The sequence below is a fragment of the Barbus barbus genome (genome assembly GCF_936440315.1).
Source record: "Barbus barbus genome assembly, chromosome: 26".
NCBI lineage: Eukaryota > Metazoa > Chordata > Actinopteri > Cypriniformes > Cyprinidae > Barbus > Barbus barbus.
The window spans coordinates 27,781,077-27,801,914 of NC_136754.1; the positions used below are offsets into that span (position 1 = coordinate 27,781,077).

General features: G+C 36.2%; 1 protein-coding gene across 1 annotated transcript; it reads right to left on the minus strand.

Annotated features, from left to right (window-relative positions):
• Nucleotides 1-5,467: 5,467 nt before the first annotated feature.
• On the minus strand, nt 5,468-15,642 carry LOC306846517 (hypoxanthine-guanine phosphoribosyltransferase-like; the record flags this gene model as incomplete). Its single annotated transcript, XM_079379950.1, has 9 exons — nt 5,468-6,142; nt 7,773-7,849; nt 8,843-8,889; nt 9,039-9,121; nt 10,922-10,939; nt 13,042-13,107; nt 14,193-14,376; nt 15,305-15,411; nt 15,589-15,642. 9 exons carry the CDS (start codon nt 15,640-15,642, stop codon nt 6,095-6,097), a joined length of 684 nt encoding a protein of 227 aa, XP_079236076.1. The 3' UTR covers nt 5,468-6,094.
• Nucleotides 15,643-20,838: the final 5,196 nt, after the last annotated feature.

Below are 20,838 nucleotides of genomic sequence, written 5' to 3' on the forward strand. Positions count from 1 at the left end.
TTATCCTCCAATTTGATACTGTTAAGTGCTTTGACACAATCTGTATTGTTAAAAGCGCTATATAAATAAAGGTGACTTGACTTGACTTGATACAAGATTTGTGTCACTTTTTTTGAAAAAAATAACTTTTATTCAGAAAGGATGCATCAAATAGTTTAAAAGTGTCAGTAAAGACTATTATATTGTTATGAAAATACAACCCGAATTCAATTAAAATTTGAATAAAATGAAAACTAAAAGACATTCAAATCACATGAGCCAATATTTTATTCACAATAGAATATAGAGAACATGACAAATGTTTAAACGCAGAAACTTTACACTTTTATCCACTAAATGAGCTAATTTCAAATTGGATGCCTGCTACAGGTTTCAAAAAAGTTGGCATGGGGGCAACAAAGGGCTGAAAAAGCAAGAAATTTTGAAACGATTCATCTGGGAGAACATCTAGCAACTAATTAAGTTAATTGACATCAGGTCTGTAACATGATTAGCTCTAAAAGGGATGTATTAGAGAGGTCTCTCAGAAGTAAAGATGGGCAGAGGCTCTCCAATCTGTGAAAGAGTGTGTAAAAAGATTGTGGAATACTTTAAAAACAACGTTCCTCTACGTCAAATTGCAAAGGCTTTGCAAATCTCATCATCTACAGTGCATAACATCATCAAACGATTCAGAGAAACTGGAGAAATTTCTGTTTATAAGGGACAAGGCTGAATACCTTTGTTGGATGCCCGTGGTCTTCGGGCCCTCAGATGACACTGCATCACTCATTGGCATGATTCTGTCATTGACATTATTAAATGGGCCCAGGAATACTTCCAGAAACCACTGTCGGTAAACACAATCCACCGTGCCATCTGCAGATGCCAACTAAAGCTCTATCATGCAAAAAGGAAGCCATATATGAACATGGTCCAGAAGGGCCGTCATGTCCTGTGGGCCGAGGATCATTAAAAATGGACTGTTTCAAAGTGGAAAAAATGTTCTATGGTCAGACAAGTCCAAATTTGACATTCTTGTTGGGAAATCACGGACGATGTGTCCTCCGGGCTAAAGAGGAGGCAGACTTTCCAGCGTGTTATCAGTGTTCAGTTCAAAAGCCAGCATCTCTGATGGTATGGGGGTGCATAAGTGCATATGGTATGGGCAGCTTGCATGTTTTAAAAGGCACTATGAATGCTGAAAGGTATATAAAGGTTTTAGAGCAACATATACTCCCCTCCAGACAATGTCTATTTCAGGGAAGGCCTTGTGTATTTCACCAGGACCATGCAAAACCACAAACTGCAGCTATTACAACAGCATTGCTTCGTAGCAGAAGAGTCCGGGTGTTGAATTGGTCTGCCTGCAGTCCAGATCTTTCACCTATAGAGAACATTTGGTGCATCATTGTGCAACAAAAATACGTCAAAGACGACCACAAACTCTTCAACAGCTGGAAACCTATATCAGGCAAGAATGGGACCAAATTCCAACATCAAAACTCCAACTTTTGGATCTACAATTCTTTTTCAGTGTCCTCCTTGTATATACACGAGGAAGTTTGCTGGTTTTATACAATCATAGGAGGAGTTAGATAAATTTGCACAGACAAGGTTGGTGAGTGATTTTAGACTGAAGGAAATTACATATTTACAGTCTGTTTGTTGAGTTTTGGCCTGTTCTTTTGCCAGTGCGTCTCTCTGCATAGCTATCAGACATTCAGGGAGGCAACATGAATTACTTTTGTCATTTCCTGAAGTATCCAGTCTAGACAGAGAATCCTCCAACCTCCAGCAGAGCCAGTCGAATACACAATACACTGTCTATCTTTAATTAGAGGCCAGAACTGACACATTACAGAAATGCACCACTTCTACACCACTGTAACAGGAAACTAACAGCCTTAAACATGACTTGAGTACAAAATATGCCATGACTCACATCCTTGAAACCAACTTTACAGATGGTCGTATACTTTAATTTGGGTGGAGACTGGACACAAAGTAGGTGTTGACCTTTAATTCTTATTATAGCTTTAGCTAGTTCCTCATGGTCACATAACAGATAAAAGCATTGCCTGATACTGTAGTAACTCTATAGGGTAAAGGATGTGAGAGATACATGGCAACTCTTGGCCAAAAGAAGTCCGCATGATTACGCTTCCTGCTTTTCGGCACAGTCTTTGTGACCTGAATATTGGATTGGATTGGATAACCTGGCCATAGAATATGCCTATGATGCCCTGAAATGTAGTCTATATAGGCAGTTCATTAGATTTAGCCTGATTTGAATCCATTTTTAGCTTGCTCTATAGATTTTGGATCATGTAGACACTGGTTTACACTTACCTGCAATGGGAACATTGAAGATCTGGGAGACTAGTAACGACAGGAAGCTCCTCCAGCAGTTCTGCAGTCAGAATGAGTTGCATTAAGAGCAAACTAGTGTACATAGCCTTCAGGGGGTAGACACTTTGATGTTGAAATAAATCGTTATATCGCCAAGGGAATCATGATAAGCTGATTTTAAATTAGTAGTATGTGTCAGCTTTTAAAGTGCTCTGTCAATTTCAAACTAACAGAGTTCAAAAGGAGAGATTTATCTGTTCCAAAAACAGCAAAATGTGTCAGTCTGTGGCAAATGTTCTGAAGAACATTTTTAATTGAAATTTGCCAAACAAATGGCCCGCCATGCCATATCACAAGAGGAGAAAATAATTATAAAAGTAATAATAAAAGTAATTAATACATATCTTTGTTTCTAATTTTTTGTTTTATTTTTGCATTGAAATGTAAAAACTGTCAATCTGATAAAAATATAAAAGTTTTAATAATAAAAAAATAAATAATGTATTTTAATATAATATAGTTGGATATAATGCAGCTTTTTCTTTTGTCCCATGGCCTTCAATCAAGTTTATTTTTGCCCCTTCATATTAAAATGTTGGCCTTTTTTAATACTAAATTTAAAAAAAAAAAAAAAAAATCTGGGGCCTCATTTATAAAACACAATCAGATTTGATCCTTAATTACACACTAAAATTGAGGAACCAATCAGGATTTATAAAGGCAAAAACCTATGTGAAAGTGTTCTTATGCCGATGTCAACTGAAGAGCATGCACACAAACTTTGTGCACTCTTAAATACTAGTAATAAAAATAATACATTGTTTATTTAAATGTAAAGATAAATATAAAAAACACACAACAAGCATTAATATTAATGTATTAGCAAATGTGCATATTGTGATAATAACAATACTTATTGCATTTGGTCACACTGTTCACTTGAATTTAAGATGTACTTTGATTAATAAAGTGGGATGCATTAAGGAATATTTTCTTTGCAGATCAAACAGAAAGTAAAAGCATTGAGGATTGTGTTCAAATATTTAATTCAAAGTATGAACAATAGTACCAGTAAGCAACTAATTTTGGCAGGACTCTCAGTCAAAGCACTTATATGAATGGCCTCTAGAGCCCTGAGCAACGAAGAAGCTGTGATAGGCTTCATTAATGACTTGATTTTATGCATTTGGATGACTTGGTTTTAGACAAGTCAAAGGATGACCTCTCCCCATAAAGTCTGTTGCCATCTGTTAAACACGCTGGAAATCCCTAATGACATGGACAGCAGTCCTGTGGGATGAGGTCTAATGAGGGGCTCTAATGAGGGGCTTTAATGGCCAAAAAATATCAAGTCATTCAACAGGACCATGAACATCAGGATGCAAACACTAATCACTTATAACATTCCCAAATTCCAGGATCAAACTGTCTCCACACACACACACGCACGCACACACACACACACACACACACACACACACAGACAGCTAAATGAGTCAAATAGAACCCCAGTTCCACGAACACCAGAATGAAGACAAAAGGTGATTGTGGATTCTGCCATCTTTTTCTACATATTTGTGAATCTTTTTGGTAAAGCTGTAATTTCTGCCATTTTATTCTGCAATTGTATGTTCAATTGCTAATCACTGGTCTGTTTCAAGCATCAAAATGACAATTCATATATGTTGGCTTGACAAAATTACAGATCACTTTTGTTGCACAAACTTCTCAACAATCACTACTTTTTTGACTGTAACAAATTATCAAATTACATCCACCAAACCCTGCAGTTATTTTATAAAACACTTGTAACTTTTTTATTATTATTAAATCCATATTGTATCTGATCAGCAACTTATTAAAGAGAGAATGTGAAAAATTTCAAAGGTTTGAATATTACCATGATTCACCATGTTATTAATGCATTTCCCCTTTGTCTTACTTGAAAAATTGAGAAATTTTAAATTAGAATTTTGAAAATTCAACCTCAAAAAAACAAAACAAAACAACCTATGCTGTAAAATTCATACATATTTTTCTCAACATTGATAAGGAATGTCATTTGAATATATAATTGTATGAAATTTACAATGACATATAATGTTACAATTACCAGTATTAAACACTTAATGGAATTTAATTAAATTCCTTTGAATTATTCAAATTATTAAAAATATTATGAACTCACGATTGAACAAAAACAGTACAAATGTATGACATGTCATATTTATTTTTAATAAAACATAAAAACTATATATATATATATATATATATATATATATATATATATATTGCTCTGAAAAGTTTTCAAATCAATTTATTTTATTCTCAGAAAATCTCAGATGAAAATGGTAAAATTTTCATGCGGCAGTTGATCATCAATATGTGCACATTTCATACTTATCAACAAAATTTAGTTCAGAAAGTGTGTGAGATATGGGAAAATGACTAAATAAATATAACTTTATAGATAATTTTACTGAAAGTATTTAACACCTTTTGGTACTCCATACATACTTGGGTACAAGATGAACTGAAATACGAAACATGTGACTTAAAAAAAAATAGTCATCTATTAAAAAAATAACTAAGAAATCTAGGGGGAAAAAAGAATTTACGAAGTTTCATTCCTTTTATAAAAACGATGAGTTTTTAAAAAAATCTTGTATCTCTTCCGGGTCAAAAGAGTTAACGATGTAAGGTCTATACAAGCTTACAACTTCAGGGCCTGCTTTGTCAAGCCAACATCAGAGTTTTCCAAAGAGTACAGTGACAAATATGAACCTGATATTACTGTCATACCTGTTGTGCATGACTTAAGGGTGCTTTCACCGCATACACCTGAAACTGGACAATATATCTGACAGAAACGCGGCACATAATTAACCTGCGCTGAACAGTCAGACGAGCAGAAGAGCCTGGGCAGAGAAAACAATGAGCAACAGACGCGCTTACATAACACACACCCAGGCAAACTCTGTTCCACTTTATCCCATTGTGTGTGTGTACAGGTGTGTGGCATGTCTGAGTCGTCTTCTGAAGTAACAATACCACAGAAAGTCATGCATAACCAAACAAGCAGGCTTTCATCTATATTGTTCAAAACAAAAACAAAAAATGACATAAGTGATGAATACAAATGCATAAAATTTTAATGTCGTTACATGGAAATATTATAAAATGTATAAAATTCACATAAATGTAAACTTCCACAAATGTTTGCCAACAGTTTCTTAAGCTGTAGTTCACATATTACAGCTTCTGCTGGTGAATAATCAGTGTATTATTAATTAACAGTATAAGTAAACAGCTGTCCATTACAGAATGGAACACATTTCATATTTGCATTGTAACAACACCCTATTATGATGGCCGCTTGTTAAAATGAGACACACTTAGTCTTAAAGGGACAGTTCACTCAAAAATGTTAATTCTGTTATCATTCATCGCCGTTCTAAACCTATAAAACGTCTGGTCAAGTATCCCTTTAATGTCTAAATAGCATACTAACATATATATTACAGTGAGAGTAGTAGTTAGTATACTATTTCTGCTTACTACTGCATGCATAGGGTACATGTGTGAAGTTGTAACCCAGTACTTCATTTCTAACCAGTGAAACCGGTCCATATCGAACGCAAGGAGGAGAACAGGAGATCTTCTTTAGATAAAGGTGTTTGATAACACATTGTGTGAGATCCACAGACATCTTCCATCCTCCAGTGAATCTTCAGAAGCTCATATATGAGTGAGATCATCTTCTTCAGAGCTTGTATTTCTGTTTCCCTCTGTCACTGATCACACAGATGTGCTGAGAGAGAGAGAGAGAGAGAGAGATCGTAGTAAGCTCTCAAGAGAACCACTGCATGCTAAACACATCACGAGCACAGAAATGTACAAAGATGGCTAGATGAAAACAGAAATGAAACAGAAATCCATTAAGAAACAGGCTTGGTTATCAGGGGAAGCTGATCTCAAATTGAAAGACGACCTCAAAGATGGAGGCTGAAAGTAAAAGCCCTCTCTCTGTGTCACACAAAAAGCAATCCTCACATGAAGATCCTCCACTCTTGGTTGATTTCAGTAGAGTTTGGTGTTAGCATGTTGCTAAGCTAACAATGCAACTCATTAACAAACATAAAAAACACAATTTGTAAATAGTCTACAATTTTAATTAGACTGAACTTTATCAGTACTTTTGGGTATTGATATGAGATTTCCAGACTTGTTTGTCAACTGAACCACTTTGACCTAAAATATTTACTTGAAGTTCCCCCTGAGAAATATTTCCATAATTTAACACATCTGTTGTCAGTTAATGGTCAAATCACATGCAGTTAAACAAATAAAATAATGACATTATTAAAATGATAAAATATTCTTACACTACCTTTTACAGTTTGCCTTTTTTTAATGGTATTTTAATATACGAGGGGCCCATTTTTAATATATATTTGCACATTTTGCTGCATGCCAGGTATGTATTTTACCATATGTATTTAAAAAAATAAATAAATTAATACTTTAAGCAAGGAGGCATTCAAATTGATCAAAACACTATTTTAATTAAATGCTGTTCTTTTGAACGTTCGCTTTATTAAAGAAACCTGAAAAATACATCATTTTCCAGACAAAATATTATGCAATATTATAACTGTTTTCAACATTGATAATAATCAACATATTAGAATTATTTTTTGAAGGATCGTGTGACACTGAATCCTAAACTCACAAAATAAATCATAAAATACATTAAAATAAGTTATTGTAAATTGTAATAATATTTCATAATATTACTGGATTTACTTCAAAACTACATCGTGCTTACAAGACATCATGTTGTGAGTGCTCCTGAAAATGCTGTGTATGTAGGCAGCTCACTAGATTTCAGAGCGGCGCTACGGTCTATGATGTATGCATGTGAGAGATAGATACTAGATTGTTGGATAATTGAGTTGAACGGCCCAGGGCATTCTCTGAAGTGGGTGTCATTTTTCACAACAGCTCACTTACCCCTAGCAACCGGGCCTCCAAATGGAGCCAAATGGACAACCGTGCAGCTGCAAAGAGACTTTTCTTCCCTAATTCTCCCAGTGCTAATGCTGTCTGTCATTTCACGCTTTGGGTAGACATTACAGGCTCAGCTCAGTGATACGTCACTGCAGTATTAGCAAACAAACTCGCTTCTGCTTCAAAGAGAAGTTCTGCACATGTTTCTCGAGCCGCTGATCTCACACCAGTTGTCGCGTCCAGACAGTGGAATATGTAGACACACGGGGCTAGTCCTTCGTCTGGGGATATTCTCACATTAAGCTTCATAAAGCTCTTTGACAGGAGTGACAAACAACATTTGAGTACACTTTTACAGACTGAATGAACCTATCAAGATGTCAATTTCAGTCAGTGTAACACACTTTAAATGTTGATAAACAGGCTCTTACATTGAGATCTCTGAAGTATTCGTTGTAATCCAGGGCATAGCCGACCACAAAACGATTGGGGATCTCAAATCCAACATCTGGAACAAATGGAAATGTTAATCTGTGTTTGGGATGTCTTGATGTTTCAGACTAATGTTTTTGAGGGAAAAATCAGACAACAGAGCTCTTAACCCTGTAAAGCCTGGCATATGAAATAATAGTAGAATATTTTTTTTGAACCTGTCTAAAGGGCAACGTAAAAAAGGTTTGCACTTGTGTTGAATATCATATTTGATACATCAGGCTGTTATGGCTCATATAGTATGATATAGTGAGAATATGGAGTAGGAAAAGCCCTCAGCGGTATACAGAGTTTGATTCAAAAATATGCTTTTTTGTACAAAAAGTAAGATGAATTTCTGATTGTAATGTAAATCAATGAGATCTTATAACAGTATGGCAGAATACTTATATAAAATGCATATTAATATCAGTTGTCACTCTATATCTCCTAATAAAATGTCTTAGTAAGAGGATATGATCAAATCTCTGTAGTTTTTATTAGCAAAAAATATATTATGTAATGCAATAAAATGACAAATTGAGAGATGAGCAAATAAATGTTCCTCAAAAGCCTGATGGATCATATTTGATACTTGCATTTTAACATGATTTTCTAAAAAAATGATATAAGGATATTCAAGTAAATGCTTCAGTCCAGTAAGTTTTCGTCCTGAAATATACTAACAATATAAAAGTTATTATGTTTACTTAAGATTTCACAGCAAAAAGACACATGAACCACAAGCTGAAGCTAGAATTATACTAAAAGTCTCGATAACACTTTAGCATAGGGAGCAATTCTCGCTATTAACTAGTTGCTTAAAAGCATGCCTATTATTAACATATTGGCTGTTTGTTAGTACTCATAAAGCACATATTCTGCATGACCATATTCTACATCCCTAATCCTACTCAATACCTAAACTTATCAACTACCGCACTAACTACGTTTTAGGGTTAAAAGTATATTATCCATTATATTAGTACAATATTATTCACATACATTTAGATATGTAATCATCACTTACAGTCTGGTAGATATCCTGTCCCACTGGGCACCTGTTTCACCAGCAAACTGTGACAGACACAAAACGAGCCCCCCAAAAACACTTAATATGTGCAAGCTTTCTTCAGAAAATATGCACACGCACTCCTGCACTGACTGACTAGTGACTCCACAAACGCAGAGCTCAGGCCTGTACTGGTCTATCACTGTGGACTCACCCAGCTACTTTGATCATCTTGGGCCTGAAGGCTTCAACGTGATCCAGCAGAGTCTTCATGGTCTTTCCAGTGTCCACGATGGCCTGAGGGAGGAAAGACACTGAGATGAAGCCTGTCACACACTATCAGCTTGAGAAGCATACTTGACAGGACTTAAGTCATCTTGGCATTGCATGAAATCATCACATCTCAAAATAGACACTACAATGCGTGAGTTCACTGTTATGTACTGTAGTGTCTTATCAAATATTACTGTACTCCATAAGATAATCATCATCTATAAAAGTCACAAACACAAAAAAATCAACAAGTTTAATTCACTGATGTAATAGTAAAATTATTATATTATATTATATTTCAAAAGTTTGGGCTCGGTAAGATATTTAAAAAAAATTTTTTGAAGTCTCTTTTGCTCACCCATGTTGCATTTTTTTTATTAAAAAAAAAGTGCCATTTCACAATTCTTATTATATTATCATTGAAAACAATCCATAAATCCTTAGATGAAAGTTCAAAAGAACAGCATTTATTTGACATAAAAATCCTTTGTAATATTGTCAGAGTCTTCACTGTCAATTTGGATCAATTTAATGCATCCTTGTTGAATAAATGTATTATTTTTGGCAGCGGCTCTTTGCACTAACTGCTAATAGCAATAGATGCTATTTACACTATGTTAAAATAGCAGGATTTTATACTAATTACTGGCAATTATCTGCACCTCAGTATTGTAGTACATTATAATATAGTATGCAATAATAACTTATTGAGTGTAAATTTTAATTTTAATTCAAATTATTGAATGAATGCCACCTTATTGGGACAATATAGCTCTCCCTACACCTACCCGATACTTTATTTTCAACTTTTTGATTATTTCCTTCATATTTATTGAAAATAAATGCTTTTCTGATGTGATTTGAAATTTGAAAAGGGAGAAAAAAAGTTTGGTAAAAGACGGATTCGAAACTGGGTCGATCGCGTCAAAATGCATACTACACACGTTTTACCATCAGCACAACTAGAGATGACTTTTCACACCTTGGTGGGTGGAGTTAGTGTAAATAGCCTCTGCCAACAAGGCGGGTTATTTGCACTTAGTGTAAATAGACACTCCGATTATGTTTTTGATCACACTTTATATTAAGGTCCAATTCCCGTTATTAACAAACCATTAGCCACATCTTTTGCCTCAAACTCCTAATTGGCTGCTTATTAACAGTTAGTCCGGTAGTTGTTAAGTTTAGGTATTGGGTAGGATTAGGGATGTAGAATATGCTCATGCACAATATGTGCTTTATAAATACTATACTAATAAACAGCCAATATGTTAATAACAGGCATGCTAATAAGCAACTAGTTAATAGTGAGAATTGGTCCCTATACTAAAGTGTTACCATTGTTTTAACAAAAAAAGTAAAAAATAAATAAGTAATAATGCACTCTTTTGAATGGTATTGTATTATAAAATGTTTACACGTGCGAATATAATTGATTTAATGAAGGCCCCTATTTTTGCAGAAATGTTAATGTTGTACTTTTGCACTTTTGTAGCTGTATCAGACTGTGAACAAAGAAAATCAAATGCATTGAAAACAAATGTACAAAAGAAAATGTAGGGCACTTATGGCATCATTAAAAGCGTTAAAAATGGCAATTAAGACTAAAAACAATCCTCTGGCTTCTAAGTCATATGGAATGAATGCCGCTTTTTTTGCTTGAATAAACAGAGGCACAAACTGGTACATGATTGACTGACCTCTGAAATGTTCAAACATATCAAAAATAATCTGCTATAAAGCATCTGAAAGGCTTTATTTATTTGAAAGGATATTAAAGTGACTGAGAGAGTGAGTTTTTATCCAGACAGACAGCAGACGTACCTCCACAATCAGGACGTTCTTCGGGACATATGAAGAGACACACAGAAGATGAGACGCAGAACGCTCAGGATATATCAACATCACAATATTCACAGAATACTTATTATAAAAACAACTCAGATAGACAAGCAAAAACAATGCAAAATCAGCACAGTAAGCAGACTAGGTCAGTATAATGCTGGGAAAAGGACAAAACTGAATTACAGTAATGAGATTCAGCACTGGCAATAACAAAAACAACTTGGAAGTAAACCATCTGGATGTATTCACTAATGAGAATTTGCGAGATTGTGTTTTTAAATATTTTGAATATAATTTATTTGGGGCTAAAATGTGTCCTGTTTTTATTAGATTTACCCATGAGCTAGACTGGAGGCATTTTTTTTTTTAACAATATGCCATTTTCTAATGAAAAACAAAGAAAATTTGTATAAAATCTGTTTATTATTGTGTGTATACCATCAAACAATAAATAAAACTACACTGCCCCAAAGACTCTGTTTCCCAGCATGCCATTTCCTAGTTAAAAACAGAGGGAATTCATCTTCAGCAGGGAATAAAAAGACAAAAGACGCTTTAAAGAACTGTGTCTGTATCACAGACTCGCACACTGTATCACAATCCTGAGCTCTGCTGGGAAATCCAATTACCTGAGCAACTGAGCAGATCAATCCTCTTACTGAAGAATTAGACATCATAAACCTTTGACAAACTCTAACCTCTCAGTCATGTCTATCACAAGACACATATTCAGAATCACTGCATTTTACCAGGAACTGAAGGGGAAAAAATAGTTAAATTAATGGTTGGATTTAAAATCCATTATAATTAATAATAAAATTAAAGAATTTAGAAAAAAATATAAGAACCATTAAATACAATTAATGAAATTACATTCACAAAATAGTATCATTATTATAAAAATGTTTTAATGACGGGAAAGTTGTAAAATGACATGACAATATATGTGAAGAATACAGGAAAAGAAAATAGGCTGCATATTTATATTAGTCATCACCTTGATTTTTTTTTAACATTAAACTTTTTAACATTTTTTAAAATGTTTTCCTTGTTTTGCTTTGTCATTGTCACTATATTATAGTTTGAGTCAAATAAAAAAAAGTAGTAAATAGACATGTCTACAGAAATGATATGAGTGTGAATAGAATGCTATCATATGTATGTGTGTGTATTTGTTTGTGTCAATGTGTGTGTCTTTTGCATGCCTTTGACCTGTAAAACTGTGTATTCCACAGAAACTGAGGAGTCAACTTTAAAGGTGGGGTATGTCATTTTTCAAAAACGCTTTAGAAAACTGAGTCTGAGCAGAGTACCAAAACAAACTTGTAGCCAATCAGCAGTAAGGGGCGTGTCTACTCATGATGTGGAGGAGAGAGCGTTCAGTGCACAGGACGGACATTAGCTGAGCCGGAAAACGTCTGCGGAACGATAAAGCAAGAAGTAGGACCCGTGTAAATATCGGATCAGCTTTCCAGCGCTGGAGAGAACTCAAGGAGCGGAAGACCTGTGATCGGACACCGAGATTGCTTTGTTTCTTCTCGATAGGTGAGTAACAACGGACGCGCCGCAACAGCTAAAGTCTCCCTACACTGGACGCGATAAAGCGACTGTTGAAACTCATTTCAGCACGTCATAAATAGAACGTGGCAGCAGTTTTCTGTCTGAGATTTGTCGTGTCGAACCGTGCAGCATCCAGTGTAGACAGCATCACTGATTATAATGACTTCTATAGTATTTTTTTGTGACGCTCACGTCCGGTGTAGACACGGTGTAACATTGGTTTTACTTTGTTTCACAGAACTAATTGTTGCCTGGGCTGCGTAGGCTACGTACATGTGGGGCGGAGCTATCTAAATAGGGGCGTGTTTGTTTCAAATATCAACATTGGCTTCCAGAAATTGCTTACCCCACCTTTAAGCATTTACCTTTAAGTGCTCCCAACTAGCACATTTTACCTAGTTAATTTAAATAAAATTCAAAAGGCGAATCTCAAAAAACATCCAGGTCACATTACACATTAAAAAACATTATATTTCTCTCTTCTTCTTTTTTTTTGCATGGTGACTATTTGGATAGGTCTCAAGAGAAGATTTCTGTACCTTTCCACTCAGCACAGACAGGTTCTCTGCTCCTTCTATGTGAAGAACTTGAGTTGACTGGTCATTCTGGTGTGAAATCAAGATTGAAAACAGAAGTCAAATATTACTAGTATTATATTTACTGTTTCATTAAAGGGAAAGAAAATCAAAATGAAAAGGCAAAAACAACATTTATTATATATTTACTGGGACAATGTGTCTGGAAAGACTTACTATAAAAGAGTCAAGACATCAGATTAAGTTAGTGTCAGAACTGTTATTATTAAATTAAGTGGATGCTTTCCAGACAAAGTGATTTAGTGAACAATAAATAACAGTTATCCTAGATTCACCTGGGTTCAACAAACATAGGCTTTAGGTGAAAAATGTCAGCAGAGCTGAAAAACACCCTCAAAGCTGATATAGAAATCAAAAGACTTCACAATCTCAAAGGCTGAGCTGAGATACAGAGCATGACAAATATAAAGTCATGATGCCCTCTGTTGACTAAATACATACAATACAGCCAACACTCATCAACAACAGTCCCATTTCATTAGTCAGAACAAACACACTGAAACTGACCCAAAAAAGGCCAAAATATTGGAACTTGGAGCAAAAACATGCAACTTAGTAGAATTTACTTTTTTTCTTAGTTATCAATTTGTAGGCTATATATTTTAATAATATATTAAATATATTTACTTGATATACCATTTTACTCTAGGCCTTTGCAGACATTTAAGTAACTTATTAGGTCTTTTGAACTTAAATAAACTGTATCATCATGGTTTACACAAAAATATAAATCAGCACAACTGGTTATAAACACTGATAATATTCAGAAATGTTTCTCGGCTGGCTTAGTTTTGGTAGCGTGTCTGATTTCACACAGCAATTTACATGCAAGAAAGCCGTGATTCATTATAATCGTGAAGGCATGCTGAGAAAATCACAAACAAAGTGGCATTTGTAAAAGAAAACATTTGTGTCCACGTGCACGTGTGTGAAAGAAGCTTGTGATTGATCACATGATCGAAGCAGTTTCATGCCGTTTTAGCATGTAAAGCGCTTAGGAAAATCATTTTCAATTTGCTCTACATTCAAATTCTGAGAAAAATGGAAAACAGCATCTATGGAACAAAATAGCCCCTAACTCCATGCGTGCTCACCAGGTAGCTCTTGAGCCGGATGAAGTCCACCCTCATGGGAAGGGTCTTGTTGGAGTTTCGGCACAGGACTTTGATGCAGTCCACCAGGTCAGCGCAGAACTGATAACCTCCCTTCAGCACACACAGCACCACGATGTCATGATCGCCAAGATCATCCATGATATTTCTGGCCAGTCTCTCTGTCCTGGAAAATCCCAATGACATTGTCCACTTTGATCCAAAAAGTGTTTGTTTTTCAGAAAAAATGAACAATATCTACATAAAATGAAATAATCCTTCTTGTCATCATACATTAGAACAACGCCTGAGTGATCCTAATAGGAATTTTCCAACAAAAGATATTATTTACTATCATTTCCTGTGAGATTTCATTTAACTGTCCAATACCAAGACATTATTCCAACAGAACAAGTATTGGCACTCATAAAGATTCACTGGTTAATCCTAGACATGTCTAAGATTTGTCTCATATAATTAGCTATCTTTTAATATGGGTATCAAATTCTGATAGAAATTCCATCTAAAAAGCTGATTTTTCATTTCACGTGTAAAACTTGCAATCAAGACTAAAAACAACAAGCTAACAAGTGTATGTAAATGCTTATCCAAAGTCAGTGATAATTGTAGTGTAATTACAAAATGAATCCACATGCAAATTAATTGTCATTAACTTCTCAAAAGGAAAGGCAATTCATTGCATCGCTCACATATATCCATCTCCCCCCACAATTTTAGCATAAATCTGCTTTGTTAATCTCAAAACTACTTTAGCACAAATCCATTAAGAAACATTGTTTTCAGTATAAATTAGGCAGTATGCTGTAAATGACTGTAGTTCTAAATATTGCTGCCAAAAGTATTTAAAATCTAAAAAAGTATAATCTATATAAAAAAAATAAAAGAATCTAATATGAATATACAGCACAAAATAAAGTCAATTTATATTAATATAATAAAATATGCATGTACATTTGTTCATACGCAGTGGGGTCCAAAAAGTCTGAGACCTAAAATCTCATGTAAACCTGTAATGAGAATAATGATCTAGTCAGTCTGCAGAGTGGACGTCTTCAGTAAGTGTTTACATGACTCTTTAATTTAATTTGCAGTACCTGTCCATGATAACTCCGTGTGGGATGTAGACGCACTCCAGATCCTCGGAGTAATGCTCGGGAAAGGAGAACAGGTCCAGCGGGTAACCGGGCCAGTCATCTGAGATCTGTGAAGCACAGTTGAAATGAGACACATGCATTTTTTTTCACGTGTTGCAGAGTTGCAACTGCCTGTTGGCTACTTTTACAGTGTGATCACAAAGTTACAATGAAGTAAAATCCGCCACGCAATTTGTTTTATAACTTCATTTGCGATGCTTTTAATATATTTAGAGCGCACAAACCACAATTCCTTTATCCACGTCTGTTTGGTTACATTCCTGTTTCTGTCCTGCCATGTTGGATTCAGCTCGTCGACCCCAAAACCACGAATGAATCGAACTGTTCTCGCGTAGTGCTGCTGATGACGACACTCGCCATGACGTCATCGGCAGCGCTCATGATGGCTGTCACCGGACTCACCGCTGGGGCTGGCGGAGCCCGGAGAATCGGTATGTGGCCTCAAGTCAGAAAGTTTGGGTTCAGTGCAATCCCCAGCTCTTGTTCAGTACATGTGTGTCTGAAGTTACCCCCCCCCCCCCCCCACAGTTATATTATAGCCAACTGTTGATGGTGGTTTTTACTTTCAGTAATGAGAGCCTCTGTTGTTTGACTGCTAAAAGGAATTACTAGAATAGCTGAACTTGTAAATTATAGGGAGGGTTGTCCACAGACTTTTGGCCATACAGTTTATAAAAATTTTATTATATATCAAAAATTATAAATATATATATATATATATATATATATATATATATATATACACAGTGGTGTGAAAAAGTGTTGGCCCCCTTCCTGATTTTTTGTTTTTTTTGCATGTTTGTCACACTTTAATGTTTCAGATCATCAAACAAATTTAAAAAGTAAAGTAAAGTAAAGTCGTGACGTATTGTCAAGTATGGTGACCCATACTCGAAATTGGTGCTCTGCGTTTAACCCATCCAAGTGCACACACACAGCAGTGAGTAGTGAACAAATGCACACACACACACACACACACACACCGTGAACACACACCCGGAGCAGTGGGCAGCCATGCTGCGGCGCCCGGGTGTGGTTCGGTGCCTTGCTCAAGGGCACCTCAGTCGTGATATTGAGGGTGGAGAGAGCGCTGGACATTCCCTCCCCCCACCTACAATTCCTGCCGGCCGGGGGCTCGAACTCGCAACCTTTCGATTACGAGTCCGACTCTCTAACCATTAGGCCACGACTTCCCCACATTTAAATATTAATCAAAGATAACACAAGTAAACACAACATGCAGTTTCTAAATTAAGGGTTTTTTTTATGAAGGGAAAACAAAATCCAAACCCACATGGCCCTGTGTGAAAAAGTGTTTGCCCCCTAAACCTACCCCCCCCCCCCCCCATTAAAACATAGCTGTGGTTTATCACACCTGAGTTCAGTTTCTCTAGCCACACCCAGGCTTGATTACTGCCACACCTGTTCGCAATCAAGAAATCACTTAAATAGGACCTGCCTGACAAAGTGAAGTAGACCAAAAGATCCTCAAAAGCTGAAATGAGCTCATATCAAATTTGATGCCTGCTACAGGTCTCAAAATCGTTGGGATGGGGGCATGTTTACCATGGTGTTGCTGTAGCATCTCCTCTTCTTTTCAAAACAGTTTGAAGACGTCTGGGCATCGAGGTTATGAGTTTCTGGAGTTTTGATGTTGGAATTTGGTCCCATTCTTACCTGATATAGATTTCCAGCTGCTGAAGAGTTTGTGGTCGTCTTTGATGTATTTTTCGTTTAATGATGGGCCAAATGTTCTCTATAGGTGAAAGATCTGGACTGCAGGCAGGCCAGTTCAGCACCCAGACTCTTCTACTACGAAGCCATGCTGTTGTAATAGCTGCAGTATGTGGTTTTGCGTTTTCCTGCTGAAATACACGTCGTCTGGAGGGGAGCATATGTTGCTCTAAAACCTTTATATATCTTTCAGCATTCATAGTGCCTTCCAAAACATGCAAGCTGCCCATACCGAATGCACTTATGCACCCCCATACCATCAGAGATTCTGGCTTTTGAACTGAATGCTGATAACACGCTGGAAGGTCTCCCACCTCTTTAGCCCAGAGGACACGGCGTCCGTGATTTCCAACAAGAATGTCAAATTTGGACTTGTCTGACCATAGAACACTTTTCCACTTTGAAACAATCCATTTTAATTGAGCCTTGGCCCACAGGACACGACGGCGCTTCTGGACCATGTTCACATATGGCTTCCTTTTTGCATGACAGAGCTTTAGTTGGCATCTGCAGATGGACGGTGGATTGTGTTTACTGACAGTGGTTTCTGGAAGTATTCCTGGGCCCATTTAGTAATGTCAATGACAGAATCATGCCGATGAGTGATGCAGTGACATCTGAGGGCCCGAAGACCACGGGCATCCAACAAAGTTCTTCGGCCTTCTCCGTCATGCACAGAGATTTCTCCAGTTTCTTTGAATCTTTTAATGATGTTATGCACTGTAGATGATGACATTTTAAAGTATTTAAGGTGCGAGTGTGCTCATTATACCACAGAGTATACCAACTGTATCTAAAGTGCTAGAAAAGAGAGAGTCTATAGTTTCTATTACATCATCAAGTTTTACTGCGCTGTTGGATATGCTGAGGAATTGAGATAAATCAGGAAGATTACTTACAAAGCAGTCTTTTGTGGTAGAGGTGATGGTTCTACCATACTTGTAACAAGCAGTAGAATTTACAGTTTTAGCTATATGGAGTTTACACAAAACTAGATCATGATCTGAGATATAATCGCTTTGCTGCAGAATTTCAACACCACTAACATCAATTCCATGTGACAGTATTAAATCTAGAGTATGATTTCGACAATGAGTAGGTTCGGAAACGTGTTGTCTAACCCCAATTGAGTTCACAATGTCTTTGAATGCTGATCTTAATGCATCTTTTTCATTATCGACATGGATATTAAAATCGCCAACAATTAAGACTTTATCTGTAGCCAGTACTAACTCAGATAGAAAATCAGCAAATTCTTTAATAAAGTCTGTGTGGTGCCCTGGTGGCCTGTATACAGTAGCCAGTACAAACATCACAGGGGATTTATCACTAACACGTGTTTCTCTAGATAACGTTATACGCAGCACCATAACTTCAGACGAGTTAAAGCCTGCCCTCCGAGAAATACTGAGAATATTGCTATAAATTGTAGCAACACCTCCCCCTTTACCTTTTAGTGCCTAATAAGCCATTTTCCTCATGGTTATCATTTACTTGTCATCAGGGATTGAAATGAACTTTTTCACTCACCAGCCAATTTGGCTACTAAATTTTTAAGTTACCGGCCATTCATAACTTCTACTAGTCAAAAAACAAACAAAAAAAACAAAACAAAAAAAAACTACAGAAATAAACCAACAGCCTGAGGCTGTCTGACAAAGCGACCATTGCAAATCATTTTGTGTCAGTACTAGGGGTGTGCAATACTAACAAAAAAATAATCTCAACATTTTCTGGGATTGTATCGATAAATATAATTAGACGATATTTTGCTGAGTGTGTTATTGTGCTGGTATCTTAAGGACTGCCTTAGACAGCTGGCTCCTAATGTTTTTGATATTCTTCATATTCTGTGTCAATTCACAGCAGTGATAGAAATGAATCTTTTCCAATAAGTTTAAATTGATTTTTACCTTTTATGGGCATTTTTACCTTTATAAAATTATTTTTTTAAAAGTGTGCATCATCTTTTGAGTCAAATTCTTACATTTAATCAGTCAATTATAATAATACATTTAGGCTGCTACTAAACAAATTAAATCAGTATCAATAAAATTAATCTTTACAGAAGATGCATATGAAGTGGCATTTAGATGTATTTACACATGCAGCAAAGAGGGACATGGAAAGCTTTAACTTGCAGTTAGAAATGTATAAATAATGTTTTGTAACCTGATTTTTAAAGAATAAACGGCACTCTTAGTGTGATATTGATTAACTATATGAATGTATATAAATATATACATTCTCTGCCCCCTTATCTTGAATTATGATAATTCCTAATGCATATTAATAGATTGAATCATGCAGTGAAAGAACGCACTTTAAATGCGCACGCGCACTAGTTAGTCTAACCAGACTTCATCACATAGTCGTGTATGCGTGCACTCGGTAGGTGTGTTTTGTTTGGTTTTTGCAATATACTCGATAATGTCATGATGTCTCACGAGTTCGGTATTTGCGCTAAACCTGCGCAGACTTGGCTTGCATGAGCTTCCCTATGAAATTAATGAGTGAACATAGCTTACGAAAAGTAACCCGCCAAATTGGCTAGTGATTTGACAGCGTTACCCGACACAGCTGATTTTTACCCACATTTGGCAGGTGTTAATTTCAAACCCTGCTTGTCATGGCAATATACAATTTCATGTTTTACAGTCCTCGTGGGGATAATTTGGTCTCTTTTGATATGCCACAATATAGACAAAAAATCTGGAACAGATTTGGAGAAATGTAGCATTCCATCACTTGCTCAATGGATCCTCTGCAGTGAATGGGTGCCGTCAGAATGAGAGTCCAAACAGCTGATAAAAACATCATAATAATAATACACCAGAAATCCACACCACTCCAGTCCATCAGTTAACATCTTTGAAGCGAGAAGCTAAATGTTTGTAGGAAACAAATGCACCATGCAAAGTTTAAACCATATTGCTCGAGTCTTTAATCTGTTGTAACACTTCCTCCTGTAAAAAAAATCCTTTCTCTGTTGTCCTCTCACAACAAAACCATTTATTTCTTTAGCACTCTTTTAGACTGTGTTTAGTGCTTCATCTGCTTTTTCAATAGAGAAAGTGAAAGATAAAGAACTCTAATTAATGTTTTAATTATTCGTCTGTTTTACAATTATAAGGTAATTCACTCTTTAAAAACACATTATTACACTATTTTACAGTACATGTCTTATTGTCTTTTAAAATGTATTATCAAATTTATCGTAAATTGTAAGGAAACTATTAACAATTGCCACGTTTTTGCAGTACCACTTTTTACCACATTTTTTCAGGTGCATCTTTTACAGAGTAGGTTCAAAAAGGTTTAATGTCACCCTAATAATGTAAGGCTTAGCATACAAAACAATGCATCTTTAATATCAGTGAGATTATGGAGGAGAGGAATGGACAAGGATTGCTTAATATGCTCATGAGAACATCCCGTACCACCATCCCTTGTCTCTCCACACCCACCCAAGCGCCAAAGACTGACAGGAGCGATGGCCATTCACAAGTCTCCAGTGCAGTAACGATGGAAAGATGCTTTTGGAAACAATCAGCCCCCCGCCAGCTCCGAGCGAGCATTCGTTAGTGATGGGAGTAGTGAACGCTACAGTAACCCACGGCAGAAGCGATGCTGTAGATATTTGCCACAGTCGCTCCAAGATCTACGAGGCTCGACGCGTCAGATCCACAGATGTGGGTTGCGTGGTCGGTGTGTGGATGTGTCTGATTGAACCATTAGAG